The sequence below is a fragment of the Labrus mixtus genome, chromosome 21, assembly GCF_963584025.1.
Source record: "Labrus mixtus chromosome 21, fLabMix1.1, whole genome shotgun sequence".
In the NCBI taxonomy this organism is placed as follows: Eukaryota; Metazoa; Chordata; class Actinopteri; order Labriformes; family Labridae; genus Labrus; species Labrus mixtus.
In genome coordinates, this window is record NC_083632.1 from 21,238,290 (window position 1) to 21,265,210 (window position 26,921).

At 42.9% G+C, this 26,921-nt stretch overlaps 1 protein-coding gene across 2 annotated transcripts in view; it reads right to left on the bottom strand.

The window, feature by feature from the left end:
- trrap (transformation/transcription domain-associated protein) overlaps nucleotides 1-26,921 on the bottom strand; it is an 87,257-nt gene that overhangs the window by 15,489 nt on the left and 44,847 nt on the right. For both annotated transcript variants that reach the window (XM_061027458.1, XM_061027459.1), the window contains 17 exons: nucleotides 26,163-26,376; nucleotides 25,815-25,994; nucleotides 25,405-25,551; nucleotides 24,994-25,113; nucleotides 22,268-22,555; nucleotides 21,801-21,938; nucleotides 21,439-21,551; nucleotides 20,075-20,210; nucleotides 16,903-17,094; nucleotides 14,175-14,370; nucleotides 13,236-13,354; nucleotides 12,985-13,131; nucleotides 11,468-11,568; nucleotides 8,565-8,766; nucleotides 6,420-6,581; nucleotides 1,456-1,546; nucleotides 918-1,123 (listed from right to left, as the gene is read on the bottom strand). In XM_061027458.1, coding sequence (XP_060883441.1) covers nucleotides 918-1,123; nucleotides 1,456-1,546; nucleotides 6,420-6,581; nucleotides 8,565-8,766; nucleotides 11,468-11,568; nucleotides 12,985-13,131; nucleotides 13,236-13,354; nucleotides 14,175-14,370; nucleotides 16,903-17,094; nucleotides 20,075-20,210; nucleotides 21,439-21,551; nucleotides 21,801-21,938; nucleotides 22,268-22,555; nucleotides 24,994-25,113; nucleotides 25,405-25,551; nucleotides 25,815-25,994; nucleotides 26,163-26,376 — 2,752 coding nt within the window. The remainder of the gene's footprint in view (nucleotides 1-917; nucleotides 1,124-1,455; nucleotides 1,547-6,419; nucleotides 6,582-8,564; nucleotides 8,767-11,467; nucleotides 11,569-12,984; nucleotides 13,132-13,235; nucleotides 13,355-14,174; nucleotides 14,371-16,902; nucleotides 17,095-20,074; nucleotides 20,211-21,438; nucleotides 21,552-21,800; nucleotides 21,939-22,267; nucleotides 22,556-24,993; nucleotides 25,114-25,404; nucleotides 25,552-25,814; nucleotides 25,995-26,162; nucleotides 26,377-26,921) is intronic.

Consider the following 26,921-nt stretch of genomic DNA (forward strand, 5'->3'; position numbering starts at 1 on the left):
CTTTAAACAGAATCATTTTTATTTTGAAGTTTGTCGAGTTTCTGACAAATTGACAATCCTTTGTGAGTCAAAGTCCTGGATGAAAACGCAACTAACAAGCAGAGACGAGCAGATTTCTTCTGGAACAAAAGGTAGAGCCATTTGATGTTGCACAAAATACCGAAGCAGTGGAGCTTGGGGAAGGTGATGATGGCGTAAGCATGCTTCTGCACCTGCTTGCCCCCGCGGAATGAAGCATCAGGCCTGCAGCTGCTACAGAGTTCCCCGAACCATCACAGATAATCACACAGACGCGCACACACATCAACAAACTTCCAGCCCTAAATCCCTCGCCCCATCCTACACGCTGGCTGCACCCATCCATCACCTGTCGCGCTCTGCTGCCTCTGTCTGCCAGCGCTCTCTCCACCCACAGACTAGATACCGATGGGTGGACGCTGCCTAGCACGGCGAAAAACAATTTGTAGCAGCACAGAGTTTAGTTTGGACGATTGTTGCAAGCCAACATCAGGGACTGTCTTAAGCTAGAGGAAAGAATGCGTCTGGCTAAAGAGGTGATTTAAGACTACATACGTTTTGAGGAGGGAAATCAAATTTAAACAATCAATCGAACAGGTTTATGGTAACACACCTGTTCAGTCAGGGAATTGAAGACAATGAGAGCTTATTTGCAGACAAGTCAGGACAACACCTCAGACTAAACAGATGTGTCGGCCCACCAGAGAGACAGGATGCGCCAAACTGTGGTCATCTGGCTGACCAGGTGGCGTGACACACATATACACAAGATGTACACATTAACTTGTTTTCAAACTCATATTAGAAGCAGCTGACTTGTTTTTTTTAATCATTTTATCAACTAAAAACATGTACAAAAAGTCAGACAAAAAAAAATTAGCATCTTTTGTTCTTCTCACCTCTTCATGCCAGTTCTCCCTGAACCACACCATCTGGTCCACGATGCCCTCCAGGGAGGAGAGCAGGGTCGGGTGGAGCTCCCGCTGCATGTGCATGATCCGGCTGCAGCGCCACATTGGGGCGGTGGCCCGGATAGGCCCCGGGTCAGAGGCGCCCGAGTGAGGCTGGGCCCCGACTGAGGTGGGCTGCTGTTGTCCAGATGCATCTGAAGAGGAGAATGAAGGAAGAAAAGATGAGAGGTGGATGGAGATGTACGACAAAAAACATCTAAATCAGAGAGTAACCAAAAGCAAACAAAAGAAAATGCAACATTTTCAGTTTTTAGATGTTAAAAAGTTGAAAAATCAATCAATCTGCAGACCAGGGTAAGAAGGGAAAGGTTTTGTTACAGAGAATATCTCCCATGCTTCAACACAATTTATCCTCCTAAACACACCTTTAGATTTATTCATTTAGCATGGGAGGAGTAAAACAAGCTTTTTTCTCAAAGTTCAAAGAGTAGTTAAGAGGCAAAGCACTACAGCCATGTTTACTCACCGCTTTTGTAGCGCTCCCTCTGCTCGATCTTGAGTGTCAGGTAAAGGGTGCGGATGGGAAAGTAGACAGCCTGGGGGTACACTCGTCCCACCTAGCATATAAAAGAGGGTCACAGATTACATTTCAAAGACTCCCCCTCAGGACCGCAAAGGAGGGCGAGAGAGGTGAGGCAGGCGGGGGTGATGGAGAGAGAGTGGAACAGAGAGACTGTGTGTGTGTGTGTGTGTGTGTGTGTGTGTGTGTGTGTGTGTAGGGGGGAGAGAGTGAGGGAGAGAGAGATATCATACTGATACAGCCAGAGATCTCTGCTGTAACACAGGGAGTGTTTGAAGCTCGGAGTCAGGGGAGTTAGGGAAGCTTAAAACACGTCATGGCTGAATTACAAAACTGAATGTGACTGATGATGAAACTGCCCTCAAGACTTTCAAGAAAAGTCACTGACAACATTGGAAGGCTCAGGACATAAGAGACTTGGAGTTTCACACACATAACAAATTCACCTCCAACTTGGTGGAGGACGAGTTCCTTTGATAGGTAACGCAGCAGCAGAATTTAGAGCTTACCTAACATGTAGAGGTGTTTGTTTTCATTATTAATACAAAAAGCAACTTCATTTATTGTTGATGTCTTTCAATTGTTGTCCTAATTTGTGGTCCAGCAAACTCAAACTGCAACATGAATAGTGAACATCTTCATAAACACCTTGGTTAATTTGAGCGAAGGCCTCAGTAGATGAAATGTGGAAATATCCAGCCGACACAGACAGAACAAACACTGTAGTTCCTTGAATGGCCACTTGAAGCAGCCTAAACCAGGTGAGTCAAGTCCCATCAAGTTCCATGATAAAAAGCCCAACTAGCTAAATTAAAACATGAACGAGATTCATTCCAGTTTGTACAGACTTGAAGACCTGTTTTAATTTGATTAAACTCCTTCCATATATTTTAGCTTAAATGTGTGCGCGTGTTAAAAAGGAGCTGTTTGTGGTTGTTTTCAGTGACAGTTGGGTGCTGCTTGCTGGCAGACTGAATTAGTCGAGGTGATGCTGCACAGACAGTCAGGGAACTTGACATCTTGGTGCCTTTTTGAGGTTCTTTCAAGCGAATAAAGGACAAAAAAAAGATGTCTTGATGTGCGGTTAATTGTAGCAAACAGGCCGAACAAAGAGTGTGTGTAGCGACTCGATTTGAGTATTTATATGTTAGCACTGATTAGCAGTTATTCTAATACATGGCTTATAAGCCTCATCTAAGTCATTATTTATAACTTCACTTTGATTTTTTTTGATTTTTTTATAGGATTTTTGTTGGATTTTCCTGCAAGGACGATGGGTGATGTTTTTCAAATAAGGGATCTCATTCTGTGCAGAATTACAGTTGTTTACTATCCAATAAGTAAGGTAACAAATACTGTACAGCCCGTAGCTCCGCTTCTATTTAATGGTCTTGTCCAAATATTGTCTTTTCTGGCTCCATAAAAGCAACAAAGCATCGGCCAAAACGACTGATCTAAAGGCTTCAAAGTGACATTTATATAAACCAGTAAGTGATGACAAGATGGTTCAAATACAGAGAAAGCTCTGAACAAACCTCCAGACTCTCCTTTCTTGTTGGAGCAACAACTCCGACTCCCACGTCTGTAAATACATTTTCAATACACAAGAAGGGGACCGCTGTTAAGACATCACAGCCAAAGAATGTTTTAAAGGAAAGCAAAGGATTCACCCTCTGAATGAGAAAGGTGATCTCACCTCGACACTGATATGTTTGTGAGTGTGACATGTAGCGATCACTGTGACTGCACAAAGCGAGCGCCTAGAGGTGTAACACGAGCTGTGACAAAGAATCCTAAGTACCTACACGGGCAAGATCAGAGACCTGCCATATTTAAAAACTAGAAGCAGAGGCAAAAAAAAAAGAGTTTTGCATATGCTCTTTCTTTTATGAACATTTCTCTGAAGGGTTTTCTTGAAGGAAATACCTCTTATCATACATTCACTGTATAGATAAATAATTTGTAGAGATGTAAAGTTATTAACGCTGACAACAACAATAACCAAGTTGTAAAAAAACAGAAAAGGAAACATGATTTTTCCTTTTATTTCATGCTGGGAGAGGTCGTCCAGCCTGGCTTTAAGCCCACTGGATATTGGTGGATGACCAAACCACAAGGTTCTCTCAGGTCTTGGAGCACAATTTCATAGGCAACAATTACACAGCTACTTGATCCCTTCTAGAGCCTTTATACGCCTGCAGGAAGAAAGAGATACCACCACATCTCAACAACCACATGGAGCTCAATATTTGACAAAAAAACTTGGGTCGAAGGTGGATGGTGCTCAGGGAATACAAAGGAGAGAACGAGAAAGAAAAGACGAGGAGAGAAGAAGCCTTCTCACTGTAGCCTAAGGCTAAATGGATGTTGGCCCTCTTAGCCTTCTCTGACTGTATCCACATTCCTCTGTAATCTCACCCGGGTCTTCAGAGGGATTCCCTAACTGCCCAAATTTAAGATTACAAAAAAAAAAATGGCTACGGTTAAAAGCTGCAAAGGACGCGGGTGGATGAACAGATCACATTGTACTTCTCGTTAGACTGGACTGCTCAAAGAGTTGTGTCAGATCCAGGCAGGTTTGAAGATACTACAAGGATACTCAGCTCTGTCCAATCCACGTAAACCCACAACTCTACATGGTCACTCATTCAGCTGTGGTTGTGCTATAAAGGCAGCACCGCCGCTGTGGAGTCAGATAGGATTAACTAAGTGGTGAAAACGGCTGCTGTTGTTGCTGCTGTATAAGCCTGAACATCCTGGTGAGGACACAGACGTGAAGAATGAAAACTATTATTAAGTTAAACTACATCTAGGAAAACCCCTTTCCTTTTCCTCAATGGTGAGGTAATTCAGCTATGGAGAAAGCTTCAGCCTGACACCAAAGACCTCTAACTGCTCTTTTGTGGCCCTAAGTGCAGCCTTGTGTGTGATGCTTCCAGTAGGTGAAGCCACAGCCTCAGTCATGGAGGACTCAAGTGAAGTTACAGTCACCTCCTGTTGTGAATATTTGTGAGTCCTAAGGGTGCTATTGCAAAAGAAGTAAAATGTGAGCACATTTGGAGGTGAGGCGCCGGTAGCCTAGCGGTTAGGCATTGAATCCGACCTGTGTCTCCTTTCCCGCATGTCATTCTCCACTCTCTCTCTTCCTGGTCCATAGCTCTATCCACTGTCCTATTTTATATATATAGATATATTTCCTTTTTTTTTAATGTGACCACATTTGTAAATCCTTTATATATATAAAGTTTTCTGCAAATATTTACACGCTACCTTCACCTAATCCCTCATATTCCTTAAGCTCATAAATTTGAAATGCAGTTATTGTGCAATTTTAATGATTCTCCTTTCAAAGTCGGAGGAGAAAGACACTCTAAAAGTGAAAAATTCACTCCTGAGATGTTAAGTTTGAGGACTGGAGTTAAGAGTAATAGCAAGAGGGGGGCTCTAAGTGGCTTCTAACAGCAGCATTAAAGATGAAAGAGGAAGGAAGGCAGAGAGGAAGAGGAGGAACCACAGATCAGGCGGCTAATGGGAAGATAAGAAATGTCATATTTTTTGGCGAGGCCGAGTTGGGCCGAGGGAAAGAGGGCGAATGGCAGACGATGAGAAACCGACAAGAGAGGGAGGGAGGGAGGGAGGGTGGGAGCGCGTGTGTGCGGGGGAGAGGTGTTGAGATTCTCTGTTAACTTTTGATTCATCTTCCCTCCCGCCCCCAGGCGCTCTTCTCCTCACCTTCATCAATATTTCAACATACGTTTTTTAAACATCCCGCCGCCGCAGAGAAACTCTAAATAATTCAGGTCGGCGGCAGAGACAAAGCCTTCCATGCATTAAAATGTGGTTTTCTTCTAACATGGAAAAAAAAAAAAGGATATGAAGGAGAAGGTGTCAACCTTTTAGTCTTCAGTTATTACAAGTTGACGAGGGGGACCAAAGCGAGGGCTGAATCTCTGTAGTCGTCCCTCCGACTTCCATTCATAAACATTCAGAAGGTTGGCTTTGGTCAAAGTGAATCGACTGTAACAGAGGATTCTTTGAACCTTGTGAAAAAACGTGCATCCTCTACATCACCTAAAAATATTTAAAAAGCTTGGCGTTATATAATCCCAGAAGCTGAATCCATAGTAGAGGATTCCTTCAGCACACATTCGGTCCTTCTTCTCATTCATCTCTCTTCAACACTTAACACTTGTATTTTAAAGCCCAAGTTTATTCCCTCTTCTTTTTTCCCCTCCTCCACTTTCTCTCACATCCTCCATACGATACTCCTGCTCTGCTGAGAGGACGGCTGTTTGTTATAGCAGACTACTCTTTGAAGATCACCCACTTCAAATTGTGCGGAAATAATACTCCATTAAGCAAAGCAAATTAGTCCTCGCTTTAATTACCAGCTCTGTTCCCGCAGTGCGGATGCGTATGATATTAACTTTAGAATCATTTCTTGAACAAATCATTTAAAATCCAATTCACGGGGGGGGAAGGACACCAGAGGAAGCCAATAAATTGCTGTAAAAAAGGGACGGTGGGGGAATCTGAATGCTTAATTTGGTAAATAGAAAGCAGGAGAGAGGCCACTTTGGCGTGAATGCGGTTAATTTATCTTGATTAGAAAGACGTGCATGAGCACTAATGCTAACGCAGCAGCCAGATGTGCTGCCCCGAATGGATGATAGAAGCCAAGGGAGCAAAAAAAAAAGGAATGATTGATGGGAGAGAGCAGGGATCCAAACATGAAACTGAATGAAAAGGCAAAGACGACTTTGAATGGTGAGCTTACTTTAAAAAAAAGCTGTTTCGCAGATGTTTTCATGATAGAGAAGTTAATTTACAAGACCCAAGAAGATTTGGGCTTAAGCTGCACGGGGATCTAGATCTGGCTTTGGAAAAGAGGTTTTGGAGAAAGGCCTCACCTGGCTGATTAGGTTGAGCAGAGGTTTCCCTTCTGAACCAACAAGGCAGGTCAGGAGCTGTGGTATCCATGCCAACCACTGGATGGGCGGGACTCCAATGCAGTACTTGTCCACAGCATCTGCCAGAGTGTTCTTGTCGTCAAAGCTGAGAAGCCACAACACCTAAAGAAGTGAGATTGTGGGAGGGGAGGGGGGGAGAGAGGTGAAGACAGGAAAGAGAGCAGGTAAGAAAAGGAGGGGAAACGTCAACAAATGGAATGCAACACTGTGCCAACAACTGTCAGACAGCACGCAGTGAGAGGTAAGGTCTCTGTCATTAATCAGACCAGTCCTCTGAATGCCAGGCAGCCTCTTGGCAATCCCTCCTATGATCAAAGCTGAGCCAATGTGGAGATGATCCCCGCTCCCCTGGTGTGCTTGTGTGTGCATCTACATTATGATGAAGACATTAACCCCACTCAGCCCCCCCCCCCCCTCAGGCTCCCCTTAGTGAGCCGACCAGGGTACACAGATTGTGTATAATTACTGATAATGACCGGTCACCTCACATCCCTGCATCAGGACTGAGCTGTGCCAACCCAGCTTGGCAGCACAATGCCGGGGGGGGGGGGGGGGGGGGGGGAAGGAACATAGAGGTAGCTGCTCTTTTGCTAACAACAGGATGAGTCGCTCTAACGTGACGCTTTGACGCAGAGACCCAGCAGGCAGACAATCTCTCCACTCCCTTTGGTTCATTAATTTTTATTTTTTTAATTTTTTTATTATTAGTCAATTTATTGAACATGTTAAGAAAATACAAACACAAAATAAAAAGAAAGAAAAAACAAAAAAACAAAAACAAACTAGATCCTCAGGATCCATAGGAACAAATAAATAACTCAAATAATAAAGTTCATGTTCAAAAGGGATCGGAAGAAGTTAAAAACTTTTCTGGTCCTACCCCTTCTTATTTTTGTGCATTATTCACAGAAAACAAAAAGTGTTCATCAATCAGTGTATGATGTTAGACTTGTTGGCCAAAACAAATTAAGTTTTCAGACAAAACAACAACAACAACAACAATGGAACAGATAGTTCCCATTTTAGTTTAAATATAGTGTTGCATGTTTTCAGCTCGTCATCACAGTTGTTCCACAGACTAACACCTTTAATAATTACAACTAAGAAATGATGTTTGTAAGATGTTTAATAAAAGTAAAATGAATTACAGACTTTTCTTAAAGCTGTTATTTTCTTAGATTCTTGTTTGTACGAGCAGATACAATATGCTGCACACTGTGAAAATTGATATATTGCAAGACCATCATATATTGATAAATTAAAATATCTGATCACCTGGACAATAAAGAAATGTCTCTTAAAAGGTCAAATCCAGTGTTGATGTGTCTTTTTTATATCGATATTTGGCACAATGTATCGGCCAATTTAGGACATTACATTGCTGTATTTTGTGACATCCCTAGTTGACACCTTTCTGATTAGGAGGACCACTTCAATGGCAGAGCACATTACCCATTAAAAGAGCACATAGAGGTCTTTCTTTGCTAACTCCTAAAGGAACTGGAGGGGCTGTACTGAAAGTGTGCGTCAGTGCAACACAGTGGGATGCTTGTTAGTGAGGAGGAGCCCGTCTTGTTACCTCCCGGTACAGGCGATACTGTAAAGTTTAAGTTCAACTGCATTTGGCCTGACCGTTAGAGAGAGGTCGGTCCAGGTAGAGGGTTGGTGAGATTGCAGTATCAGGGGAGGCCATTAGTCTGTTAACCCCCGCCCCCCCTCCGTGCCAGAGGATGGCCTTCCCTCCAACATCGATCTGCCGTGGGAACCCATCTGCACTGTCTACCGCTGGACTGTAATCGATCAAATTACTGCTCTCTGCCTGTAACTGTGGCAGAGTCTGAGATGGAGAAAAAAATAATGCCTTTCTTCTCATCAGCGCAAATAATGTACGGCCTGGAAGGGGTCAGGAAACAAGGGAATTAAAACTGACGGTATCTGAAAGGAGATGTGATAAAGGCTACTGGTGAAATAGAAAAGAGCTGGCTGAAGGAGTACTTCCAATTAAACCTGCTTGTTTCAAACATCTATTTATTTACTATGTGGCAGATGGAGACAAACAGAAAAAAAACTTGTTCCTTTTCTCACCTTTGCGAGGTATTTCCGCGACTTGCTCTCGTTCTGGTGGCGGCAGGCGTGGAGGTAGCAGGTGATGGCGGAGACTCCCAAGTGCAGCTGTCGGTCCTTGACGAAGATGTTCTCCAGGTAGTCGCCCCACATGGCCCAGGCCTTCACCAGGACGTCGTGCATCTGTACCGCAGCAGAAAAGGCCTTATTGGCCTCCTCTGACCTGGAAAAAAAGGGGCGGGGGAGGGGGGGGGAGAGAAAGGTGAAGAGCGTTAGAGAGTGAGGGTGACACTGAGTTGTCAGCAGGTGAGGGAGCAAAAAGGGAGGCAAGGAGAGGGAGGAGGGGCGAGGGAAAAGGGTGTCAGAATGAAAAATAAGAAAAGATACAAGATAGGAAAGGACACTAACAGAGGGAGTGGTTTGAAAGAGATGGATTCAATACTTGTGTGGAAAGCGGAAAGAAAAGAAGAGAGATGGAGTGTGCAAGAAACAGATTATGATGATCAAATTTTGAATTATGTACTACACATCAATAAGCACCATATTTCATTTGCTGTAATCTTCAAGGCCCTCCCTCTCAGCACGACAGAGTAAGCATTTAACCCGGCATGAATTAATGTCACCGAGGGCTCAGACATTCTGCGGAATATGAGTTAAACCCGGCCCTATCATACTGCGCAGATCGATCCATTAAATACAGGGTGACACACGAGCTTAGCATCTTCCTATTTCATCAGAAGTGACAGGGGCTGCAGCAAGGTAAAAAACCTCCGGGTAATGGCTGTATTTATCTGTACACAAATACTTTGACCGTGAAGAGCATTGCTGAAGCTTAGAGAAATCTGCAGGCTGATAAAACTTGAGCACCCTTGGGTTTTTTTTTTTTCATCCTGGTAGTGCAATCTCGCAGTCACAGTGTGAGTATTCGATTTAGACGCTGTTAAATAGCAGGTGAGAGAATTGTGACTTCACCTGACAGAGAAATATATTCTGACTCATCAGCTGTTTGCCCACACGCCAAGCGGCTTCTTACCCACTCGTTGGCACGCGGTGTGAATAATTTTTTACACACACCTTTCAGCGTTTGATTAATAAATAAGATGCAAGAGGCGCAGCCACCCTGCAGTCAAAACAAGGAGACAGGCCTGTCGATATGGAGAAGCATTACTGAGCCACAGCTTGCAAACGGACCTTCTCCATTCTAGGAGCGCTTCCAAAAACTGCTCTACCACTTACTTACAGTGAAATTTCTCCCCAGCCAATCAATTAAAATGCGTTATTATAAAAGGCATTTTGGCATGTGATTAAGAAATGGGAGCTTGATTGCTATGGGAGTCAGAGCCGAAGACCCCTCCAGTAATACTTAATAGGGTTGCCTCAGTCACTTTGCCAATGTTAAAGTACATTAACAGTTTCTACTACCCGACTCGACAGGAGCACAGGCACCCAACAGACTGTCAAATCTCTGACACCCATTTAATTGAGTGATCCCAAAATCCTGAGCATATGTGGTTGCACATGCACACACACACACATACAGAACACTCAGCCCCCCCCCAACCCCCCCACTCTGCTGTTAATTCTCCCCACGGTGTAACGGGAAACTTAATGATTGCAATAAACCCTGCTGAGGTGGAGGCAAGTTTTGCTGATCCTGGTGATTCCTGCAAATTGCCTTGAGTTAATTATTGAGCTGCATATACATTTAATAAGCCCTCCTCAATTTGTCTTTCACCCCTCAGGACGCCATGTAATGTCAAAAGTGACGGGCGAATAGGGGGTAGCTAAAGGGGAAAGGCTTTGGGTATCAAGCGAAGCATGGAGAGCGGTTGTGCCGCTGCGGAGGCAACCTCTACAGCTAAAGAAAAAAAAAATCTAATGACAAAGATGTCAAATGGAAGCCACACAAAGTTGAGGTGAGTAAGCTGGAGGCAAGCAGTGCAGATTAGATATGACTTCTAAATCCTGACGCGATAAAACACCCACACAGTCAGGGGAGCCCTTACACAGTTTGAAGGCAGTTTTTTGATATCGATGTGTTGTAGTACTTGAGCACAGGAATTGGAATAGAGCCCAACTCGAGTCCTGTTTTTTGGGACTCGTGGCTCGACTTGGACTCGAGCACTGAGGACTCGGACTTGAGCATTGACTGCATTCAGAGTTGGAAGATGGCGAGGAGGGGCCGTGACTTATGTATTGGCAGAGACTGTTTAACTGTTTGAGCTGACTCCTTTTATTATAAGGTGACTCAGACTTGAACTTTAGGGACTCATGACTTAACTCTGACTTAAGGTTTGGTGACTTCACTACAAAAATGTGATAATGAACACACACTAGGGCTGGGAGATATGGACCAAAACTCATATCTTGATATTTTTTCACTGAATGGCGATACTTGATATATATCTATATGTCTTTTTTAACAGTCAGTTGCACAAGTTCAACATGTACATGAAAACAAACTATCTGTTTGTGAAATTAATTAATTTTCTGTATAACAAAATAAACACAGTTGTGTGTTTTTTTAATCCATTTGGACTTGAGCTTACTTTAGCATTTAGTTTTTTGAGTTTGGCTCAGAGAGAGAGAGAGAGAGAGAGAGAGAGAGAGAGAGAGAGAGAGAGAGAGAGAGAGAGAGAGAGAGAGAGAGAGAGAGTGACATAAGAAACAAGTGAACTGTCAGCTTTACAGAAGAAATGTATAACATTATTTTAATGCAACATGAACTACTGTATATCAGTATTAACGATATTGTCCTACCCTATATCTGGATAGAAAATATATCGATATATCGTAAAAACTCGATATATCACCCAGCCCTAACACACACTGACAAAAAGTTGAGAGTAGCACATCCAAAGTTAGCTATTATGTGCCAACTACTGTACAGAAAGACCGGACAGCTGGGGCGTCGGTGGACTTACTTGTTGATTTGAGCCAGGAACATTCCCTTCAGGGCGTAGAACTCGGCCGTCATCTCCTTAGTGAAGTACTTCAGGTTGGTCGACTCTATCACCTCCAAACCCTAACAGACAGAAGAAAAGAAACAACACCGTTTGAACTACACACTGAACTGCCGAGCAGAAACTTTGCTAAGATACCCCGACGTTGTGTTTTAGACAGGGCCGTAATCACAGGTGAAAAACAAACAAACTGCTCGCTGTTCATTAAGAAGTGAGAAAAGAGGTGTTAAGGGAGCTAAACTTCCATTATGGTGAGCCTCTGATTAGGTGTCCCCCATGTGCTGCTGTGACAAACGATGTGTAGCGGTAGAGAGAGAGAGAGAGAGAATCAGAGCAGATGAGATAGAAGAGAGTGAGAAAGAGAGAGAGGAGTGTCTGCTGGCACTTTTAATGACTTGTGGTGTGCTGAACTGCTTCTATTAATCAGAGTACTCCATGGGCTTAAGAGCAAGCTCCTGAGTAACGCTCTCTTATAAGTCTCCCTGCTATAGCTTGTCACCCAGAGCCACCCCAAACGCTTTTTAGCTCTTACTGCTTTCCCAATCGAAAGAACCGCTAACTACACCTCCGGCAACTGCTAACAGAAATCAACCCAAGTGCTTCAATCACATGAAGTGCATCCAATGTGTTGTTCTTTAGGAGAACTTTTCTATAAATTCCAACATGCAGGACCCAGATCCAGATTTCTTTCTGTTTTCTTGTATTGTGGTGCAGCGCATTCAAGAACACTTCTTAAAGGCGTCTTAACATGATCAGAGCATGTACAATAATTGCATCTGTACGTTGTTATGCAGATACTTAAAAACTGTACATTTAGTGCAACAGAAGTAAAGCAAAGTCGAGAAAAGGAAGACCCCAAAAGAAGTTAAAGAATATAAAAATAAGAAAGTTAAATATTTTGACAGATTTGCTCTCAGATCAGTCGAATCAAACATACACACATACCAGGCCTCTGTATTAGCAGGGTTGGAACATGGGTGCTATATATTTATCAAGACTTGATCAAACATAATTAAGATTGCAACATCTAAATTATGTATTTTAAATTAGATTTAGGGAAGAATTTTGAATATAAAATATTTCATGTTTTACTATCATCAGTGTTATAAGTGTGTGCAAATGCAAATAGAATCAAGTGTGATTTTATATGACAAATTCCTGCACCATGACTTCTGCCATACATGATCATTTATGGGCGGAGTTTTACCAGAAGTGACGCTGTGGTAAAAGGTTGTTGTAAAGCATTATGGGAATAGGTGTGAGGGGGGACTAAAAGGGTCAGCAACGCCGGCTGACGCATCCATACTTAGTAAATAATTCAATCCTTTGTTAGCTTCAGGCAGACTTGACAGAGTAACAGCTTAAAGCTCTCTTTCCTTTGAACCTGAGTCACACTGCTGAACAGGCAACCAGCAGAACCTGGCCCCCGTTGATCAAGTCGAATGCACAGTGTTATAGTTGTGTTTGATTTTTTTTACCTGCATGCACTCGTTCTTGCCCATGACGCCAGCCAGCTGCAGGTAACATTTGACCTGCTGTCTGATCTTCTGGAAGCAGTCGACGATGGGCACCGTGGGGATGGTGTGGATACGACTCAGGATGTCCAGAGCCACATTCACCAAACCCTGAGGAAACATCGGTGTTAGAAGGTTTCATAAACACAGTTAAAAAAATATATATTTTAAGGAAATGCACTTCAACATCGTTGGACATCAGCTTAAGCCGGTACCTGTTTGCGTCCTATCTTGCCGTACTGAATGATAGCAGAAGCCGAGGCGTGAACTCCCAGCATGGCGTTGTTGTTGTTTGGATCATGCTGTGTGTTTGTCTCATACGCCGTCACTATGGCTGTGGACGGAGACAAAGAGTTCAGAATGGCTTTGCTCTTCACTCAAATGCTGTATTTGAAGAATAATAAAAAATGGAGGAGAGCTTAGAGCAGTATGAACACTGGGGGCCGTCTAGCACTCTCAAAGCCCAGCTATCATAATGCAGAGGAGAGCACTGGGGACACTGAATGTATTGAACAGTAAATGGGCCATGGCGATGGATTTCATCAAGAAAATTCCATTTCACTTTAACATAAGTTTGAAAGCTGTCACGTAAAAAATGAAGTGGATTTTTATTGGCACGGTGCTGCAGAAATCCACTGCTGTCATTACTGCAGCGCCTCACAGAGAGAGTTTTGAGCTCAAGTTGCTTGAGACATCACATTTTGCAGTGGCTGCCTCGCTGAATGGTTTCAAAGTCACCGCAGGAGAGAGCTGAGCACTGAGCAAGGTAAATATGTGTGTGTGAGTGTGTGTGTGAGTGTGTGTGTGTGTGTGTGTGTGTGTGTGTGTGTGTGTGTGTGTGTGTGTGTGTGTGTGTGTGTGTGTGTGTGTGTGTGTGTGTGTGTGTGTGTGTGTGTGTGTGTGTGTGTGTGTGTGGGGGGGGGGGGGGGGGGGAGTTATGTCCTGCAGTGAGAGAGAGAGACTACTTTAGCGAGCTGACATTTGGAAATGTACAGAGACCCTGAGGGGGTTCTGCACATTGTGGCCTTTTAGAGAAGACCCCATTCTGGAAGTAGGAGAAACCTCAGCAAGAGTCCAGATACTTCTGCAGGAGACCCTGAAAACGTGTGAAAGTGTGTGTGCGAGTGACAGGCATTACTTGATTTGTCTCATACCTTGGTAGTGGTGCTGGCGCCACATGAAGATGCTGCTCCAGTGGGACAGGTCGTCTGAAACGATTGGCAGTCGGTTCCTCCACGTTTTCACCACAGTCTTCATGTCGTGGAGGCTGGTGTTGCGGCCCAGGTTAGCCGGCTGAAGCCCTGCGTTGATTTGGGCCGCTTCCTGCAGCTCGATGATCTGCTGCGCCGCCTTGTGACCAGAATAGAGAAAGTTAAAATCGGCTCTCACATTTTAAACAATAAAGAGGTACCGAGTTAACCAAAGTGTGCTAACATTACCCTGCTAATACAACAATGCAGACCACAGGTGATTGCAGCTCGAGCCAATGACCATTTTGTCCGCTGCTTGCGCTTAACAGTGGTGCGTTCTAGGGCGACATCTACTGGATGAAAAAGTCGCACAGTCTTGCTTACAACTTACTTTAATTTAAAACCTTTTTTTAATTTTATTTGAACAAGGTGGCAAATCTGCAGCAGAAGCCAAATGGCAAACTCTTCTGATTGGAACGTCTTGTGCTTATTTCTTTTTACATTTTGTGTTTTCAGGCTCACTCTGCAGCCTGCTTCAAAGATTCACTTCAGACAGTGAACCAGCTGCGCTTAATCTTCACACAGTTCATCTAAACAAACGTATTCTACCAGCTACATTTCTTACTTTGTTCAAACTGCATTACACACATCTTGCCATCTGCCATCAATCAGTGACTCTCTCTTTTTAAAGAAATCCTGTGTACATCATCCGTTTTCTTTTTGTGTCTTTTTAAGGCTTCTCTTTTTAAGCGGTGCATTAGGGCACTTTGACATGCATGCTAAAAGCCTTCTGATTTCTTTTTCTACAGTAGTTCTTGTTGTGTTCAGAGTGCGGGGTGACACATTAAAAAAAGGAGAACATCCCTGAAAAAAACATCAAAATGAATTGAATTAACTGGAGCTAAAGGAGAAAGACCTGGAAAGAGGGTCAAGATGATCATGACAATATGCTTAGAGACAGGATGAGGAGGAGAGGGACATTAGCAGGGAAAGGTGAGGAAAAATAGAAAGCATGAAAGAGTGTGAGGTTACAGTGTGAGTGTTCAAAATGACTGTGAGAGAGTATTATAGCAAGAGCATCAAGAGTAAGACACATGAAGGATGAAATAAAAGGCAAAGAGACTGGAATAATAACAAAAAGAGGACTGTTTCTGTCAAGCTACTGACAGGCATGATGACAGAAGACAGACTGCTGCTGTTCACTTCTAGGTCGCTGGCTTGACAATCATACTCGACTATCCCAGGGACTGAAAGCCTCCATACATAGAAGGAACAAAGTGACCAAACACATTTCGATGAATGGACAGGAACACATGAAGATCCCTCACACAGCTTGGAGAAAATCATTACCTCATTGCCAATTTTGTGCGGATCTGATTGAATATTTTTTTTAAAGAATCTTGCTGCTCTCTTTTACGTTAAGGATGCATCAAAAGCCGTAACAATTTGACGGTATTCTTTTCATTCCATAAAAATAATTTGGTAGGGGAGAACCATTATGCCCTCTAACCACAGAAAAAGGCCTGTAGTTTGGGAAAATGATAAGCGAGAGCTTCAATCTCATTCTGTGAAGAAGAAAAAAAGCAGAAGCCACATCGATCGGCCCAAAAGCTGCTTTGTGAACATGTAATCAATCATTCCATTACAACTACTCATCAATCAATATTAATGCCAGGCCTGGTAATCGATAGTGTGGGTGATAATCCATCGATCGTCAGTCACAGCTGAGAGCTGGGATTTGATGATAACTTGATTCAGATGGTATGTGAGCCCGTGTGTATTTGCAGAGTCTGGGCTGCTCGCTCATTCTCCGAGGCTCATGGAGTCGTGAATATGAGATATAGAGTTCGGAATGGAGATTTACAACAGGCCGCATGGCTGGGCAGAGGAATAAATAGCTTGTTTTCCCTCGGCTAGGGTAAATAATTGGACTGCACATATGCAAGCACACGCACGGCCAAAACACACACACACACACACAAACACTAACAAAGAACGTAGTCACCCAATTCAAATAGCCATTTTGAAAAGATAAATGTAGCGAATCAGAGCTGTGCAGAAGACTTAACCCCCCCTGCCCTAAAATCAAATCTCCCAAAACAAAATAAATTAGGCAATACAATATTTTTCACAATTATCTGTTAATATCAGCTGATGGCCCATTTCGAACCTTCATTCAGAGCGTCCCATTCATCATGTAAATGTAATTCTGCTGCAGGTATTTAATCAAATGGTATCTGATGGCAGGGAAGTAATTACAGCCATTCTGAACTCACTCTATTCTTCTCTCTCTCTCTTTCTCCCCGTGCCCCCTCATTTTGTTCACTTTCTCCTTTTTCAATTTTCAGTCTACCTTCTTTTCTCCTTCTCCCTTTTCATCTCTGCCCTTGTTCTCTTGTAATCTCTCGTGGTGAAATCAAAGAGGCTCAAAGGTTTTTTTTTTTTATTTCTTTTTTATCATCTATCTAAATTTTACAAAATGGAGTGAGAGAAGGAGACAGAGGCCGTTATCAGCGTCACTCTGCCGCACAATGTCTCGGGGCAACTGATGATCTCTCAACATGATTCTCTTTAAGTGCTGGGACAATAAACTCACTTCCCGTCGCTACTCTTCCTGGTTTCCTGACTGCCACCTCCGCCTTAAATAGAGGCTTTCATACATTTTTTTAAAAAAAGACATCGCAAAACCAACCTGCAGCAGTGGCGTGTGCACGTGGGAGACGATGTGAGGCAGCCTCCTCCACTCACGGATTGCCAGGCTGGAGGCCATCTCTACCAACCGCTCAATAAAGTTGAGTTGCTGCTCCTCTGGGTGGCAGATAGCCAGGTAGCCGCGGTGCATGTTCACCTTCCAGGCCATCTCCTTAGGGCAGCTCATCTCCACCTGGACAAGCAGACAAAAATTCAATGTGTGCATTGGAACAAATATTATAAGCAGCAAAAGACTGTGGTGTTTGTGTTCCTAAAGGATTACAGGTAGAACATTTATAAAACTTAACAAATGAAACATAATTATCAAATTAAAAAACAATTAAGGGCAGAACCCACTTTCATTACAGAACCAATGTAGTTCAGCACTTTCAGCATCCTAAGCTCAAAAAGGGCCCTCAGCATCAGCTGTGCTCTCAGTTGAAAACAGCTCAGCTGTCACTTGTCACAATCATGGAGGGGTAGAACTTCTGATTTCACCTTTGTCAAATGGTGGAAGACCGAATAATCTGACTTGTCTTTTCGAGGGTAAACTTTCCAGGTGTAGAGCTGCTACCAATGCCAGGACAGGATTCAAGCACAGGTTCCTTCTTTCCAATGTTTTATAGGTGATATTTCCTTACATATAGTAAAACATTAAGCATGCAAAGCTATTATATTTTTATATTTCGACGCAAAAGCGTCAATGGACACAGTCTCTAATAAAATATTTGTATGGTAATGAAGGTTCAGTCTGACAACAGCTGTGGTTTAAATATCCATCAGTTACATATCATGATGATTCACACAAGTGGGGGGGAGCAGCGTAACTTTTGATACCCGAGTCGTGATAACGATAATGAGCTAAATAATGAGCTACGCGGTACAGTTATTCTGCGATAATCGATATATTGCAAGACAGTCATATGATGATACATCACTGACTATATTGTATTAACTGAAGAATATCAAATACCCTTTAAAGAGATAATGTATTTATTCACTTTGACCTTTTCTAAAGCTTAATCTCTGAACTTCTTTTCACTGCTGATTGACATCATCCCGCTGTCATCTTCTTCATCTATTTATGATTATTGTATGAGAGTGAGGATGAGTATTTTTTACCGTATTGATATTTTGTCCCAGCCCTATTCTTTTTTTCAAACCTACTTTTGTTGAGAAGGAGCGATTCAGTAGTTTCCCTCTTTGTTTATCTGGAGAGCATAAATGTGGTTTACTTTGTTCCTTCCATCACAGTTGTCCTTATCCTACCATCTTCCATGTCCAGGTAAGTTTTACTGATGTACTAGGGGTCAGCTCAGTTTTGTTCTTTATGTTGGAAAATAATTGCCATTTTGCCCCAGAAGTTGCTGATCAGTAATAGACATGTCAGAATTAAACGTTTAGGTTTTTCAATAATTTACAATTCCTGCATGCAAAACATTTTGATGTTATTTTAGTGTGAGCAGCCTGTTTCTGTTTGGGGGGGATTCTGTCTGGCTCTGCGGACAGTCGGTAGCTATTATTTGCATCTAAAAGAAGAACACAGATCAAACTGAACTTGGTGACGTATTGATGACGTATTTTCCTTTCATGCCTCTGCTTTGGATCTGAACACATTAGTGTTTACACAACAAAAGATATGTGACTCAAAAAGGAGTCCCAGACAACCCCCAAAGAAAGTGGTTTGAGTGGTCTGTTGTGTGTGTTAAAAGGGTCTGGTTTGTGTGTGGCATGCTGTTTTTCATGCGTGTGTATTCTGTCCCAGAGATGTTAAGAACAGCGCACACTTTTAATTAAATGTAAACATTTGAAGGTAAAGGGCCTTTGATACTTATTTTGCATAATAAAGCACTAAAAAAAATGCACGACAATACTGTTTCCATTTCATTTTCTGAAAGGTTTCAGCACGACTTTTGTAGTAATGACTAATCATCTTGGTGAGTCTGACAAAGAGGCGGAGGAGAGTAAAGGCCCCTGCTATTGATTAAAATGCTGAGTGCATTAACACTAAACAAACAATAGCCCAGGGGGGTCTGCTATGTCAAATCTGTGGGTTTGCCGCTGAGTGTTTCTAAACGAGTGAAAAGACGCACAGAACGAGAGAAGACACAGAGGAAAAGTGAATGAGAACCCCTCGGGTGTGTATTTGTGTGAGCTTCCCCCAAAGTGTCGGAGAAAATTACAGTGATCGGTCAAAGCGACCTATCAAGGGTGACACTTGATGAATAACCTGGAGACAGGGCCGCCCTTATCAAGAGCTGGCTTTAATTGAAAGCAGGGACATTTGGACTGCGCCTCTGAAGTGGTGAGCGGGCGGTGGGCAACTGGAAGCCTTGCGCCTTTCCTCCTCCATAAAACAAATCACCCTGCAGCAGATGCCGGGGTAATTATTCACGCACACTGCTGTTGGAAATATTAGCCGCTAAAACGCAGAGCTGCAGAGTGAGGGATAAGGAGATGGAAGTGGAAATGGTTGAAGAGAAGGGCGACTGTAACACAAAGACAAAATAAATAAAGAAGAGAGGTTGGGAAAGTAAGAGACAGAAAAAGAGGAATGGTAGGAAGTTGAGGGAGGGAATGAAACACAGAGGAGAGGATATAGCAAAGTTGGAGCTGCCGTCCAGACAATTTAATTAGGTGTCACCTTAGGACAGAGCAGCTCAATGGATCGGTTCCAAGTCTCCTTGAAAGAGCAAAGCCGGAGTATTTGTTATACGTCAGGTGCTATCACACGCTCGCCACCCGTCTTCACTTTGTTTTAGGAAACATGAAGCCAATAAATTAACCGGCCAAATGGCTGAGCAGCATTTCCACAGCTTTACGGACGTCTCTCTGATTCTCTCATGGGGCTGTGCAGGGACTAAGACAGTCCCAATATCAGGTTACTATATTCCACACTGACATGAGGCCTTGGAATAAAATGAAAGAAAAAAAAAAAAAAGAAAAACGGAGAGTCAAGCCTCTGGGTTCACTGGGTTCAAAACCTGGAGGCTCCACTGAGTCTGTGATTGCAAGTGAGAACTTGCGCTCATGGTTGTATTTTCTGTGGAACGGTTATTGGGTTTAGTGCGACCTTTGGGAGGACAGCGAGAGTGAAAGTGTGGATGTGTGTTTTATGCGTGTAGACATTCATAAATGGATACAATCTTACATGGTGACTGCGGACTGCTTACCTGAACCAGAGCCTCCTTCATGGCAGCCCAATTGGACACCCTCCAAGCACACTCGAGCATGAGATAAGGGTTTGAATGGCCTTTGGATTGGCCGTATTCGGTCAGCGGTTCCCACTGGTTCAATTCCTTCGAACAGCTGGACATGAGGACCAGAGGGATAAAAAGTTTAGGAAACTTTGAACTGTAAACACACTTGTAAAGATTTGTTGCATCAAGATTAAATTGTAACTTTTATTTATTAGACTGACTCATGTCATTTGGAGCCGTCACTGTGGGAGGTCTACCGGGCTAAAAATGTACTGTTTAAGGGTGTTCTCGCACTATGTCCAAGCAAGATTGCCTCCCCCTCCCCAGTAACCCCATGGGCCTCCACTCACACTGCACCAAGTCCAACCGGACTTGAGCACGGTTAACTTTTCTATACACATCACCATACATGTAGTGCCGCTGGAGCGCACTAGAACAGCGCTCGTGGACTTATTTTTAGGCGTTTCGGGTCAGATACGGCACTCTAACACTCCTGGATTTTTCAAATATGTGCTTGTGCATGACCAGCGACACCGTGCCGAAGCTCACTCTCTTCCAGCCGTTCCAGGGCTTAAGAAGTTTAGCGTGCTTGAGCACAGTATGGAGCACTCACACTAGTCAAACGTACAGGACTCTGGGGGTCAAACGTGCTTGTGAAAGGTACCGATTGTACAGTGTGAATGCGAATGGTTTTTCCCATATGCATAGGCCCAGTAAGGCTCCTTACACTGACACTAGAGTTGAGCATCTCCTTTTAATGTCATGAATGGTGCACAGTTAAATTCATGACGTCTATGAGCAGAGAGGCATTAAATATTTGACCCTGTGTAATATAACAATATTGGCTTTTTAAAGAGGTTTAAAGAGGCAGATGTTCAGCAGGGAGAGTCATTTGGTTCGGCAGGGGGGGCTCTGTCGGCATCCTACACTGTGGCGACTTGTTATTAAGAAACCATTTGTGTCAGATTCATAAAAAAAAATGGCACTCATTCTAATTTCCCACTGACCGATACATATGTTCCATATCTGAGCAAAGTGTAATTTTAAGCCTGCGAAGGAAAGAGTGACATGAATGGATTTATAGAGAGAAAATATACTTAGGAAATATATTTTGTATTTCTATGAAGCAAATCTTGTTGCTGGATTCCCTGCTGTATAATGGGAATTAGCCTGAATGAATCATATCCAGTTTGTTCTATAAATGATATACAGCAAATATTCATATATGGTGAGACAGTAAAAATCGACTAAGGCTGTTGTGCTCTTCTGGCTCTCTCGATGTGTCAAACACACCGCCCTCTGGGACTGCAGCATCTTTTGTGTTCCAGAAATCTTACCGTATCCAGTGGTCCTCCCACAGCTGGTACTCAGGGAAGATGGCTGGGGAGACGTTACTCCTCTCATGCTCTTTTCTTGCCTTCTCCATTGCCTTCTCGTAGCTTTCTTGGGCCTGAACAACACATTTTTGACATTTTGAGTCAAAGCTTTTTGAAGCTAATAAAATGAATCAGAACATGATCTCTGCCTTGATGCAACATTTAGCCTGTCCTCGTTGATATACTATTAAAAAAATATATTCCACATCACAAGAGACGAGCATTACGATTAACAGCAACACAAATAACTGCCTCCTCGATGATAACAAAGTTAAATAACATCATTTTTTTAATTAGGATTTCTACGTCTCTCTCTCTCTCACCTGTTCAAAGAAGCCATGCTGCTCATAGGCGATGGCTGTGGCAGTCTCAGGGAACTTGCACCTCTTCTGCCACAGGCCGGCCCACATGTCCTCCTCCTGGAGCAACGAGTAGAGCTCTGCGAGGGAGTCCAAAATCTCCTAGAGAGCAGTAGAAAAACACGAGAATGGAAGAGGAACAAATAAGTAAATGGGGATCGACTTTATTTTAAATAAGCCTTGCTGATGAGATGCAAAAAAGAGGCCACTATGCCAATTTTAAATATGACTTATTCATATCTCTGGATCCTCTATTTTTGAAGAAAGGGATACAAACTTAGCAGTTTCATAAATATAAAAGATGTAATATTGCATTTCATCTGTTGATCATTTGTTCTTTTTTCTCTGAGTTTTGGTTTTATGATTTGTCCAGGAGGAAACTCTACAGTTTATGATGATTGTCATGAAGAGTTAAAATCAAAATACTTTACCTGCTGGGGTGGTGTGATGCTCTCTTGCTCGTAGAACTCGGTGCTCTGCTTGGGTTTGCTGTGCAGGCTGAGGCCCTTCTCAAAGGCCTGCTGCTCCAGCATTAGAGTTGAACGCAGCCACAGGTTGTGCGTCTTCCCCAGGTACTTCAGCACGCAGGGCCGGATGGGAATAGGAGGCACACACTGGGACATGGCCTCCACAAAGCAGTTAAGGGCGCTGGGCTGGCAGTCCCTCTGGGCCTGGTGGCTGCCGCTGCACAGGAAAGGACTCATTTCTCCTGACAAAGCCTAAAGAGGAGAGAGAGAGAGAGCTCATGTAGTGACTATTTTCACTTAAGAAGCAGTGAACTGATACAGCATATTGATAAAGGCATTCTGTTGCATGTATGTGATGCAATAAGACGCCCTTTTCCAGTAAAAGAGCTGCTAAGACACAGGAAGAGAGTGACTGGAAAGGGACAAATCACACAAGTTGTTTGCAGCCTTAATGTGTGCTTTGTAATAAGACCACAGGAAACATAATTGATGTCACTGTAAGATTGGCAATCTACTTTAAAACGATTTCTGTGGATTTTGGCGCCCCCTGTGGACAAAGCAGCACCTCTCATCTCTGCTGATCTTCTCCCTTACGTCCCTATGTGTAAGTTCTGTTTTCTGATAAAATAAATGTAATCCTGCTGTCTTTTAACAGAAAATTGTATCACTCACTGTAAAGCTTTGCTGTGGAAAAATGTAAACAAAGTCTGTTCTTGCAGAATGCTCTGATTAACTTTGTCTGACGCCTTAGTGGTTACAGGCATCAAAAATAGCTATAAGAAATGATCAATCTCGTTGCTTTTGTAGCTCATATGGAAGCATCAATATCAATTTCAGTCTGTTTCATAACCAGCGAAAAACTTCCCACAGGAGCTTTAATAATGAAAGTCATTGAAATCATTTAACTCAATCATATTCACACATTTTGAATAAAAGCAAAAGTATTTAGCTTTATCTTTATTTGCTTGTTTTAACTGGACTTTGGCACTTTCTGCAATCACAGCCTCTTTGAAAATCCACAGAAAAGCGTGACAGCGAGGTTAGTGCTCTGATAATCATGACTGACACACACTCAGAAATAAATGATGCAGTGGTAATGAATATAATTTTCGCTGCCCGTTGACAGCATGGAATAATTAAGTGCCTTGATGGTCACTTAAATGAGGTTGGTGGTGGAGAAGGCCAATAACGTGAATGGAAGTTAATTCCTTCCTAAGAAGAATATATTTTCTGTCATTCCCATGTCATAATCAGGCCTCGGATAGAAAGCCTGCGCAGCAGTAATCACTCAGTTTTGAACAGAAATTGATACGCTGTAATATTGGGATGAAATGCTGACAGGGAAGCAGACATCAGAGTAAGCACTTGTGACATCTCAGTGACTTTAAGCCTTTCATGAGAACGTCATTATTTTGAAGCCATCTTTCGATCGACTTTATCTTTAAGAGTTCAATCACTCCAAATCAAAGCCTTTCAACAAGTCTCATATACTCCCCATGCATCTGCTTCATTAAACTCATTACAGCTTTCTGCACTCAGTCTTCTCCTTTCCATATTTAGCATAAATAAATCTGTCCTCATTTGGTAGAAATTGCATATTTTGGGACATGAACGAGGTGGCCAAGGTCAGAGTCGCTGTCTGTTCGCTAACGTCACTGATGGGATACAGAAATAGATACAGGGAGTAGACGAGAATGTGTGTGTGTTTGCACACAGTGAGAACAAAAAAGGCAGATGTGCAAGTCAAAAATACTGGAGCTAGGGAGAAATAAATGTTTATCTCTGAATATTACTGATATTATCATATTTAGGACACTGACAGGAACTTCCTAACAAGCGGCGCAAGATTTATTAAAGCACTGATCTCACACAGATTTTATTCACTTAAAGTTGATGCTTTGGTTAAGGGGACATTTTTGGTGCAAAGCTGTTTGTAAATGCATAAATAGTTCTACCAACGTGTACACAGATCCATGCATAGATCCTCAAATGTTTCACCACCAGCCTGGTGTGCATCGCTAGGTATCCCAGCATGCTTTGAACAGGCTTTCAACTACTTGCAAGACACAATGAATCAGAATTTACTCATGCCTCTGTTCTCAGTGGGTCCATATTGCCTTTATCCGTCATAGTGTCATTATCATCTATCATAAATCTGTGATTTACTATTTAGCGAGCTATGGTAAAGCCTGTGAGCCTAAGCACAGGGCAAACAAACCCTCACCACACCTTTGTGCAGAAGTCACATGTATAGAGACAGCCATTTGAAAAGCATGCTGCAGATGTAGCTGAAGACTTGTGTGACTATTCAGCTCTGAAAAAAATGACTTTTCAGCTGTGAAGAACTATGTATGCATTCCCAAATTGGCCTTAATATTTGCAGATCTATGTCTACACACGTGGCACTATTCAACCATTAACCAACTTTTTTGAATTTATAATATTTCCTTACTTTTTACTGATACATCTTCAGTAAAATTACCAAGAACTAAGCATTTCTCTTCACTTATTGATCATTTCCAATCTTTACAAGTCTGATGTCTTGGTTATACATTTAACCTCAACCATCTGCACCTCTATGTTGTACTCGCAGCGACACTTAAACACACTTTATGTAAAAGGGAAGTCATGTAACTAGTGCGTTTTTTGATCTTGTTGTATCTACATAGAGGTCTCTAAGTTCTACTCACGTGCTGCTGCCTGTCAGAGAGGATCTTCCAGAGACGAGGGAAGAGCTGGACCCAGGTCCTCTCGGCCAGCGGTGTGGAGATGTGACAGAGCTGGACCAGAGCGTTCAGGAGGGCGCCGGTCTAACACAAAGCAAAGCACAATGTCAGCTGCTGACTCGACGAGGCAACTGCTTCTTAATCCCTGTCTTCAGGGCTCAAGACTACTGCTGATGCACTATCATACTGGGTGGTTAATTGTTTCCCACTAACATCCTGGGTCAGAATCGCTTCCTGATGTTACAGCTGGAATAAAAAAATCAGCAGGACTTTTGATCATAAAAAAACTTCCACACTAAAAGTCTAAAAAACTCAAACACTACTTTTCTATTACTTCCACTTTGCAGACTAACTTTGAGAAGTTCTCAAACCTACCTTGACCTCCCGTAGTGAGTCAAGAAACTTGTCATGGCGGTTTGTGAGCATGTGCAGCTGGTTGCCCGCATCTCTCTCAGACTGCTCTTTACTCTTGGGGATGGCAGTCTGGTCTCCTGGTGCCAACTCTATGTCTATCTCCACATCCTGCAGGAAGAGCATGAAGGAAGAGAAGAAACAACCGTCTTTAAAGAGAGCTTTGACATTTAGTCTCACTGTTGGAGACAAATCATTTTTGGCATCAGACGTCAAAGGTTTCTATGTAACAGGGGAGAGTTGAAAAAAAAAAAAAACAAGGCTTTAATCGTAGCACCAAAGTTTGTCACTCATGCCTAATGTGATAATGTGCTAAATTATGTGAGAGTGCATGTCTCTTGATGCGTCGTGATGTGTGTGTGTGCGTGTCCCACCTCCTCCTTGGTCTCACTGTTCTCCCTCTCACGTGGCTCCTGCTTGACATGCGTTGCCATGGCGAAGGCGGCGCGGTCATGGCTGTCAGCTAGGTTGATGACGTTGGTGATAGACGGCAGCATGGATCCTTGGCAGCTGGTGCCGATGATGGTGTTTCGTTCACACACTGCCAGCAGCAGCTGAGACAAACAAACACACACACACAAAAGATCAGTGACAGTAAACGACATGACGAGTGACGGGCATGACAAGAAGCTCACCGAGACAGAAAGAAGACGCGTCTCATGAGTCAACAATATTCTTTTTTACTGCTGTCTAAAAGGGCATAAAGGCTCTGGCTTGTTTACCTCAATGCACTGTTTGATCCAGAAGTGGCTGCCCATGGCCTCCCAGTTCTGAGAGCAGCAGATGTAGAGCAGCCGCTCGTAAACACGTCGCTTCATTGAGGCGTCGAACACCTCAAAGAACTTAGCTCTGATCAGCGGCTGGCTGCACCGAAGCCCTGAGAGGAAGGCCGGCTCCAACTTGGATGTGATGTCACTTCCTGAAAGGCTCTCATCCCTGAATAATGTGATGGACAAAACATGCATTTGTATTTGACAAACTGGCTCCCCTTTAGTTTAGCTCAATGATTTATGAAGGGTATGGTTGATGATACTTGGAACATCTGTTATCAGGGATGTGATTTGCAGCCGATAAAAAAAAGCTGTTGTCTATTGATAACATTATAACAGATGAATTACGCTCATTATCTGGAAATAATAAAGCTTGTTTTCTCACGATAACGGGATAATTTCCGGTTGATCTGGAAATCAACAGGCTAATCATTGCTACACACCAGACCCCCGACATGTCATACTGTCATTGCCAACACGACTAAGGTAAATTAAGCAGAGATAAATAAGTAAAGATGTCAATAAAAACACCTGGAAATCACTCAGAGTACAAACATGAATGGATGTATGTGCACTTAGAGCCTCCATGGTTAAAAACAAGGAATCAGACTGTTTTCATTTTAAAGCTCGGACATGCTTCATTCCTGTCTTTTCTGTCATAAATTCAAAATGTTAGCTCATTAATAATCTTAAGAATACTGTCAGATTTTT